Source organism: Procambarus clarkii, chromosome 61 (genome assembly GCF_040958095.1).
Source record: "Procambarus clarkii isolate CNS0578487 chromosome 61, FALCON_Pclarkii_2.0, whole genome shotgun sequence".
Classification (NCBI taxonomy): Eukaryota; Metazoa; Arthropoda; class Malacostraca; order Decapoda; family Cambaridae; genus Procambarus; species Procambarus clarkii.
The window spans coordinates 13,284,925-13,295,385 of NC_091210.1; the positions used below are offsets into that span (position 1 = coordinate 13,284,925).

A 10,461-nucleotide genomic window follows, 5' to 3' on the forward strand; every position below is an offset into this window, starting at 1 on the left:
TATGATCAGGAAAAATCAGAGTTAGATCAATAAAAATTAACAATTTGAGAACTGTGTGTGATCTTTGGAGAATAGAATATGGAAAGAAAATATCACGGCAAGAAGTGGAGTGTAAAAGGAAATAAAATGCAAGATTTCAGAGAACTTACTAAAATGATTTGTGGATGATGAACGCATGAATGACTGTAGACATGATGAGTATTCAATTGAATTTGAGGGAGGAAGATGATGGTAAGGAAGAAGGTGGGTGCATATAGTGAAGGTGTTTAAGTGGGTAGCACAAAGGAAGTAAGTGCATTTGTATCTCATGAATTGACTTAAAATCCATTTAAAACTTACCCATTCCCTCCCAGGGAATGGGTACCTCAATAAACATTTATTATTATTATTATTGTTGTGACAACTAATTCTGTAGTTCTGTACTGTAGTTCCCACACAATGATAATGAAGTTTTCCCATCTTCCTCCCATAGTATGTTTACATAATCCTAAGATACTATTTGACCTTTAGGGATTTTATTTTGTTTATGTATTTTGGAAGCATTTCTTCTGGTTAGTGTCATCAGATTTCAGGCTTACAATTTCAGTCTTGAGAAAGCTTACTTTATGCAGAGGATAAGCCACAACAACATGGCCGAAAACAAATAACTCGCCCACGCATGAAAATGAAAACGATACCATTATGACCTGTCCCTGAATCCTTATCAGTTTAAACCCTGCTTCACTCACTTTCAACTTTATAAGGGTCCAGGACAGATAAACATTATCACATACAAGGGTCTAGGACTAACAAACATTTTGTTGTCATTTTCATTTGTGTGTCGGCTTGAAGTATTTGTTTATCTTAAATTGTAGATGCTGAACATTGATTTTTAATTATTATTGTTCTTGTTGTTATGGTTTCTTCTTCAATGGGCTACATTTTGCAGTTCTACAATTATCTTTGCTTGACAAATAAATATCTTCTCTTACCTTATGTTACCATTAAAACTTCTACTTCTAGAATGTTGATTTCTTTTTTTCCACACTTTTCTCCCATAGTTCCATAAACTACTGGTTATCCTACCGAACATTAAAATCACGTGATGGGTCCTACTCGTATAAACTGGCAAAGTTCTCTCTAGTGAGGGATTCAGACACAGCCATGATGGCACATCACATTGGTTTGTTGACGCAGGAAGATTCACATTCCCCTCCACCCAACTACAAGAGCTACACCACTTGGATTAACGTTGTTTCACTTGCTGTAATACTTGCCTGGGAGCAATCTTTGTCTGGCAGCATGTCCTTTCCTTAAAAGCAGGAATAAGTTTATGGCCCTTTTTGGATGATGGTTTGGATGATGTTAAAATATGGTGTCTTCACATACTTAACTGCCATTAGGTGATATTTTATGCCTTCAATTGGTATAAGCTGTAGAATCTGAGTCGACTGTGAAGCTTTCATTACAAAATGAAACAAACACTTTCAGGTTCTTTGCTGATCAATGCATATGGAGTTTCTACAGCATTTTTACCAGCACCTGTTTGAGGAGAAAGTGATGACGATTCTTATTTAGTCCTTTTATGCCTCTTGTCCCTGACGGTTCACGTGGCATGACGGACTCTCCAAGCTACATTTTACTTGGCCACTTTGTTTTGAACAATAAAATCACAAAAAATCCCTGGGGAGTTCAGGGATGCAGGTTCAAGCAGGCTTCGATGTTTTCAGCATTCTCTGTCCTGACACATCTTTATCCGATTTTTCTCAGATGGGTGAAAAATCATAGCCAACACAATCTTTTTGTATACGATTGCTATGACACTTTTTCCAGCTCTGCTTCAGTCTTTCATTCTTTAAATTTGGTAGAGCTTCCTTTAACATCCTTACTTTCACTGATAAAGTTTTGGGTGCATATTTCTGTACATTCAAGTCCATCTATTTGATTGAGGTATATAGAGCACCAAACACATGCTTTTATTATGAACTTTACAATACACTAATGGCAGGCAACTAAGTGCTAATGCTAAATTATTAATGAACTAAAGAGCAATTGTTTTGTTATATGTAAAAAAAATACACTAACCTCTGCGTGCTTCATCCTCCATCTGGCGGGACATGAGCAGGTAGCGAGGGGACTCGGGACATACTGGCAACAGCACCATTTGCATTATAGCTGGGACAATTGCAAGCCCTGAGAAGCACAAAGGAGTTCTTCTTCAGCAAGCATATGCAATTTAAATTCTTATAGAAATTAGTTTGTCCCCCTAAAAAAATAATAATAAAAAAACTTCATTGGTAATATAATTAACACTTAAAAAATAATAATACTGTAGTTATAAATGCGTGAATAAGACGCACCAACATTCGGTAAAATACATGAACACAGTCTCTTGAGGTTATCTTGAGATGATTTCGGGGCTTTTTTGTGTCCCCGCAGCCCGGTCCTCGACCAGGCCTCCACCCCCAGGAAGCAGCCCGTGACAGCTGACTAACACCCAGGTACCTATTTTACTGCTAGGTAACAGGGGCATAGGGTAAAAGAAACTCTGCCCATTGTTTCTCGCCGGCGCCTGGGATCGAACCCAGGACCACAGGATCACAAATTCAGCGTGCTGTCCGCTCGGCCGACCGGCTCCCCAGTATACTCAAAGTTATACCGGTATACTCAAAGTTACCTGATAGCTACCATGTTTAGTAATGTTGATGGGAACAGAAACTTCTGATGCATTGTGAAAAGTTTCCCTCTATTATTACTGACTTTTCTTTTCCAGCTGTATAAAAAATGCTCCACTGTTTTGGCATTTATGGCTTTAGTGGCAACACTTTCCATTGGTTTATTACCCTATAAGTAAAGAAAGTATCTCATGTTGACTGTTGTACATTGTGACTAGTTAAACTTGAAGGTGTTGCCCCTGGTGTGAAATACATTGGACCTCTTAAAAAAGTGGTCTAGATTAATGTCTTCCAATTCATTTAGCATTTTAAAGATTTTGGCAAGATCCCCATCATGTCTTATTTGCAGAATTTTGAATCCTGTGGCACTGAGCCTTTACTGGTATGAGAGATGGCCAACTTGGTTATGGGATAATTTTAGTTGGTCACCTCGAGCTAATCCTCATCTCGGCAATACAAGGACAAGGCCAGGGACACTAGGTCTTCACACCTCAAGTGGAGAACATTAGCCTCGTCAGCAGTGCCTGCAGCTTCACAGCTAACCCCCCCAGACCTGCTTGTGGCTCTCTTATAAATTACTGCTCATCATCATTCTCAAGTCGACAATGGACTTAAGAATTGTCGAGGACAGACCGAAACGTCGCCGTCCCTTCACCTAGTGTGTGTGTGTGGTCTGGTCAACATACTGCTCATCAATGTAATTCAATGTAGAATATATTTATGTTTCATTATGTTTCAGTGCTAAATGTCTAGTTATTCTTGAAAGTTTTATAGACCACCTGATGCACACTTAACAGTATTATTAGAGAGTAAGGCCACAGGAGTCCTGCTCAGCTATACCCTAAGCTTTACTAAAAGCTCTTTATTAGCTAAGAACATACAGTAGGGGGTGCAAAAAAAAAAAGACCTTTCACAAAAACTGGAAACTAGAATCCATAACAATTTAAAAATGATTGATTGTATTACATATTATTCAGAAAAAATAAATCTGGAAACCAGTGTCAATAATGAGCCAATATTGCTATTGTTGATCTAATGTCATGTCAACATCAATAATGTTAATCTAGTATCAGTAATATTGATTTGACATTGGATCAGTGTCACTAACTTTTATCTAGTGACAGCTCAACATCAATAACCTTTGTCGAACATCAAGATATCCAAAATCCAGAATATTTATGCGGTAAACCCAAAACTCGCTTAGTTGTCAACTTTCTGGATTTTTGACATTGAACTAAACAAAGCCATCTAATGTAAGGAGAGAAACTTGGAGGTTCTGTGACACTAGACTACAACAGCTATGAATGGACATACAACAAATAAGGTAATTAACTGAAACCTAAAAAGTACAGATAGGTTTATGGTATATTTAGTTAACATATCAGTATGAAACATTAATTAGGCTAAGCACAAGCAAAAAGGAAGCTTTACTAAATTACCACTGACTCAAGGATGTAACCAAAATTGGCGATTATAGTACTGTACTGAAAAATGTACAATATACATCATAACCACAAAGATCCATAAAATTCAAATTTTCTGCCTTTTTTTATCCTAAATTTCAAATTTCCACCCCACCTTTTTTTTATGAAAATTAAGACAGATTTGGGTGCATCCTTGAATGGATTAAAAAATCAGAATTGAAATACGTTAAACAAAATAAAATACCCAGGAGGATTGGCCATGCATTGCTGTTCCCAAGAAGTTGTTCAATGCCGAGAATCTGGGATAGGAGCAGGCCAACAGTGACTGCTAGCTGGTTAACAGTACCCAGACCACCTCGAAGGTTGAGCGGGGCTATCTCACTGATGTACATAGGCACTAAAGATGTGTTCAGACCTGTTGGTAGAAATAGAATTTAAGTTGGCAGCACAATCAATAAATTTGTAAATCAATAGATAATATTAAGATAGTTTAAGATGCAGGAAGACAGGATATTACTGGCATTGTGGAATTAAAGAATAATTATTCTTACTTATGTAGGTGAATAATGAGAAAATTTAAGATATGCCGACAATTGGGCCGCGGGGACGCTAAGCCCCAAAATCATCTCAAGGTAACCCTAGTCCCTAAACTCCTTAGGCATATGCACTATGGGCTGGTCCATGAAGGGCTTACTGTGGTCCAGTTAGCAGTGTATTCGCCTGAGGAATTCACGGATGTCTGTTCGATCCCATTGTACAGCCTCAATGTTTTCTTAGATAAATCACGTTCTTGTGTAGAAGATTAATAATTAAGTAGATAGTGTGATATTTCTAAATATAATACTGTCCAGTTGTCCAATTATATTTCTAAATATAATACAAATACTGTCATATAATACTAAATTTAGTTTATAACCAGTTGGACGAATTCTTGTTCTAAACTGACTTCCCCTTTCTTAATCCTTTTATACCAAGCTCTCTTTCCACCTACAAGGTTCTTCAGATCATTTGTTATCCATATTGGGTCATTATTATTCAATCTATTCAATTAGTATGGTATACTACGTTCCTGTGCTTTGCTTAGAATATCTTCATACAAGTTAATAAAGTGAACAGACTCGACCGATCCCAAAAAGACTACCCTAAGGAAATTTTCATAAAATTCAAATTCACAATCTCTCTAGTGGCCTTGACATGGATAGGAAGCCGGCAGCTTCTCAAAAGCCTAGCCCACCCTCATTTGTTTTGATATTATCGAGCTGAATTTTTAAATATAGCAGCATTTTGGCATTTATGGTTTCAGCAGGTAGTCAGTTCCATGAGTTTATAACTATGAGTGACAAAGCATCTCCTGTTTTCTGTCTTGCATTGAGCTTGTTGAGCTTGAAACCATTGCTCCTTGTTCATGTTACATCTGACCTTTTGAAGAAGTGGTGTGGATCAATAGCCTCCAAATTCTTCAGCATTTTAAAAGCTTTGATGAGGTGTAAAGTACCTCCCAGGCTTGTTTTGTGATAATTAACTGCAAGCTATTACAGAATATCAGATAAGGTTGAGAAGCCAACCCACAGAACACAGGTGCCACTGGTTGCTTGGTCGAGAAAATCTTTGGATCTTCGTTGGTAGCCTTGGGGTCTCTCTTACAAATAAACAACATTATTTTCACACATTTTCAGACATAATTACAATGTACTCAATAATCTATGGATGCCCTGTTACTTACCACAGTTAATGCCAATGACCAATCTACCTAGGATGAGCATTTCATAGGAGTAGGACATCTGTGAGAAGGCCATGAGGCAGGCGCCACCGACTCCAAGAAGGTTGTTCAAGAGTAACCCCTTCTTTCTGTAATAAGGAAATATTTGTCAATAACAACATTAAATTCAAGAACAGTCCGATGCCTATATAATTCATGAAGTGTGTAAAGTACCCCCAGTATTACAATATAACAGTGTCATCAAAGACTAACAAATTACAGTACTGATAAATTGTAATCAATATTCTTACACTCAACAAAACTATTATTCAGTATTAGCTTAAAATTCCCTTCTAAGCTACATGTCTGAGACATGTAAATCTTATTACACACACACATGATAGCTTACCTCCCAAATTTATTTCCTACGGAACCGCCACAGAAACCACCAATCATTCCGCCAATGGCAAATATAGACACAGCAATGGACCATAGTAAGTCTTGCTTGCTGCCTTCTATATTTTTATTGTAGCGCTCCTTCCAGCAGTCACCGATAAAATTCTCAATAACAGACTGAGGAGCATTGATGACGCCAGTATTGTAGCCAAACTGGAACATGCCGAGCACTGCCGCAAAGATGGCATAGCACAGGAAGCAGGTTAGACCCTGGAAGACAACAACAAAGTGTTTATGGTTAGTGATGGGTTCCTACACAGTACAAGACATGACTACCATAACACCAACATGTTTATTGTAAGCGGATAGCATTATCGTAATGCAGTGACTATTCCTTCAAGTGTTAACGCTAAGTCTCACCCAATGAAATCATAAGTACCTTTTGTAGCTCTCAATCCAGGTGAACAGCTTAAAAACTGGGAGAATAAGTAACAAGTAATTTTCCTGTCATTTAAAGGTTGCATTTTATTTTTGTTATCATGCTGATTATCCTTAATTTGTAATGACAGTATGATACACACTACATCAGCTGAACACTACTCTACCGTACTCTACTTAAACTCTTGTTCTTACAGACCTGGCCACTGGTACCTGAAGACCAGACATAGACTGAGTGGGTCACACAAGAGGCTGGCTGCCAAGTGGGTGAAACATGATTTTATAACTAACAGCCTTTATTGTTACACTGCTCACCAAACATATCAACAGAACATATAAAATATAATGTTTCTGGGCAGCTGTATACTATATATGAGCAGTGAAGAGGCCTAAAACAGGTGGTAAGAGAAGAGAATTGTCATGGTGTCACAGGAAATCACATTTGTTCACTTGGGGAATGTTGTCACGCGGAATCACACTTGTTCACTCGGGGGATGTTGTCACAGGGAATCACACTTGTTCACTTGGGGGATGTCACAGGGAATCACACTTGTTCACTTGGGTGATGTCACAGGGAATCACACTTGTTCACTTGGGGGATGTCACAGGGAATCACACTTGTTCACTTGGGGGATGTCACGGGGAATCATACTTGTTCACTCGGGGAATGACTATCATGCACACGGTTCATATATCACACCAAACACTGCCAACACATACTAGATGTCTACGTTATGTGGAATTAGATTAGATGTACGTACATAGTTACGTACATCTGTACTAATGAACTGATGAGGTGGTGGAGGCCAAAACCATTAGTAATTTCAAAGCGTTATATGACAGAGTGCTGGGAAGATGGGACACCACGAGGGTAGCTCTCATCCTGTAACTACACTTAGGTAATTACACTTAGGTAATTACATATGTATATTAAAGCTTAATGGTGTACAGAGAAGCCTTTTATTGTGCACACTGTCCAGTGAGTGGTAATGCAGTCATATTCCAAGACTATATAAAATGAACCCACTCTTCGGGTCATGGAAATACACGAAGGAAGGAAACTATTAGGAGGAAGTGCCAAGCCATTACAATTATATAGTACTTTGAAGGGATCAGGATAAGGCTTTGTGGTCTAGTCAACCAGAATGTTGGACATGGCTGCTAGCAGCCTCATGTATGAATCACAGCCTGGTTTATCAAGAATCTTTTTAGGTGTGTTTATCGAGTTCTCTCTTGAACACTGAGAAGTCGGCCAGTTATGCCTCTTACATGTGGCAGGAGAGTGTTGAAAGTTCTTGGGCCTTTGATGTTAATAGAATTCTCTCTCAGCATACCTATTGCATTTCTGAATTTCAATTGGATTATTTTGCACATCCTGCCATGCCTCCTGGTTTCCATGTGCAGATTCAGTCACTAACCAGTCATCAGTCACTAACATTTTCCCACGTGTAAATTTTCGTCTGCACCCTTAGAGAATACAGATTCATAACCTTTAATTGGTCCCAATAATTTGTATGTTGTATAGAGTAGATTAAGGATCTCTGGATCCTTATTTCTGCTTGAAGGATCTCTGCTTTGAATGTGGCTGTTAATGTGTAGCAATATTCCACCCTAGAGAGCAGTGTCTTGAAAAGTGAAGGTAAAAGTATTAATGGCATGGCCTTCCTTGTTCGAAAGGCACCTTGTCATCCAACCTGTCATTTTTCTTGCAATCATGACAGCCACTTTATTATGTTCTTTAAAAAGTAAGGTCTTCCGACATGATTACTTCTATAGCCTAAGGTCAATTGTGACAATGTCATTTGACTATTTTCTAAGGGTAACCCTCTTTGTGAGATTATACACTGCCAATTCCTAGGGAATACCTCTGCATAGAGCTTAAAGCTTCTTCAAGCACCAGGACCCTGACAGCTGCCTCAATCATCACCAAACTCATCACCAATCACCACAATGCTCTCCACAACCACCACCATCCACCACAACCACCACCATCCACCACCACCCACACCATACCTTCCCATCACAGGCCCAGGTAATTAAAGGTCTCTAACCCACATAAAATGTCAATAAAAACTGTTTATATAAGTGAGGAATGTATATATATGCGTGTGTAGGATTGGCAGTAGCTGACACACACACACACACACACACACAAGGGGGGGGGGGGAGGAGTGGGCAGAGGAACATAGTCACAACGTTCCTACACCGTTATCAGTGTCAGAAACGGTCACAGTAACGCCATGAACATCACAGTTCCGTCAGGCATAATGTGTCACAGTAATATCTTAGTGTCAAATTACCATTCACAGTAAAGCCCAGCAGCGTCCAACAAGACTAGCCACAGTAGTGTCACGGTGATCCATAATAGCATTACACAGTCAAAGCAGCAACAGGTGCACACAGTAAGTCAGAGCAGTGTCCCACCTTCACAGTAATCCCCCACATATATTAACAGTAGCCTCCCACATAGTATGTTGGGATGCTACTCTCTTAAGTCACACTAGCGCCCACAACTGTGAATCACAGTAGTGTCCTTTATACCATTCTTCAGTACCGTTGACTGCACCGTCACACGAATCCACAGTCAGTTACAGCTCTGAACTGAAGTAACAGTTTTTCACCGTGACAGTAGACTGTCATAGTACCCAGTCATGGCTGCCTATCACAGTATCGTATCCCCCCTGTCAGTCACAGTATCTATATGACTATCACAGTCATATTATAGCCTAGGTTACCGTAGCCTCTGTCACAGTCGCAGAAGACTGTTAGTCACAGTATTCTGCTATAAGTCACAGTGGCCCCTGTCACAGTAAGTCACAGGTGTTGGTATACATATTAAGGGAAGGCTCAGGTGTTGGTACACACATTAAGGGAATGCTTAGACAGGTGTTGGTACACACATTAAGGGAAGGCTCAGGTGTTGGTACACACAATAAGGGAAGGCTCAGGTGTTGGTACACACAATAAGGGAAGGGCTCAGGTGTTGGTACACACATTAAGGGAAGGGCTCAGGTGTTGGTACACACAATAAGGGAAGGCTCAGGTGTTGGTACACACAATAAGGGAAGGCTCAGGTGTTGGTACACACAATAAGGGAAGGGCTCAGACAGGTGTTGGTACAATAGTAGTTTCATACGCAACTTCAACCCATATAAACGTTCCAGGCACAATATACACGTCGTTAAAGAGGGGGGGAAAAAGGGTCAAGAAACAATGTATATGACCCTAGATGGTTACAGTCAATAGGGTCAAAGGTTGCCCTACATAGTTAAAGGTCATATGCAACCGTTTGGAAAATATGTAGATCTGAACCCAGAGCCGTAATCAGAGTAATCAGAGCCGGATAACCTAAACCAAAGTTATACTTTACTAATTACAATATGGATTTATCAACTGGCAAGATCAAAGGGAAGAAAGATATTTTGATATCTTGCCCTTTATAATAGCTCAAACAGACTCGAAGGTGTGTCCTTTGGGCAATGATATAACGATTGCGTTTCTTGACAAACCGCCGGTGAATTTTTGAATTTAAATTTGAATCAAAATATCACTAACCAAAGCCTAGTTCTCAAACTCCGAGTGTTAGAATATATTATTCCATATAACCACAAGTATATTATATAATTGTTGCATATAACCTTTAGAGAATACCGGGTCAATTATTACCGTAGATGGTCAAAGAATACAGTCAAAGAATGCCCTGGCAGAGAATATATAGGGTCAAAGATGGCCCTGACGAAGAGTATATAGGGTCAAAGATGGCTAAATTTAGAGAGAATACAAGGTCAAGGGTGACAAGACGGTCAAGCAACATGAGGTCAAGTGTCATATTGGTCAAAATACGGTCGGG

At 39.3% G+C, this 10,461-nt stretch overlaps 1 protein-coding gene across 27 annotated transcripts in view; it reads right to left on the bottom strand.

The window, feature by feature from the left end:
• Positions 1-10,461, bottom strand: part of Glut1 (Glucose transporter 1) — a 384,143-nt gene that overhangs the window by 143,098 nt on the left and 230,584 nt on the right. For all 27 annotated transcript variants that reach the window (XR_011223425.1, XR_011223422.1, XR_011223424.1 and 24 more), the window contains 4 exons: positions 6,187-6,443; positions 5,802-5,926; positions 4,323-4,493; positions 2,065-2,172 (listed from right to left, as the gene is read on the bottom strand). Coding sequence is in view for 22 of the 27 variants with exons in the window: in XM_069307821.1 (XP_069163922.1) it covers positions 2,065-2,172; positions 4,323-4,493; positions 5,802-5,926; positions 6,187-6,443 (661 nt within the window). In the remaining 5 variants the exon portion in view is untranslated. The remainder of the gene's footprint in view (positions 1-2,064; positions 2,173-4,322; positions 4,494-5,801; positions 5,927-6,186; positions 6,444-10,461) is intronic.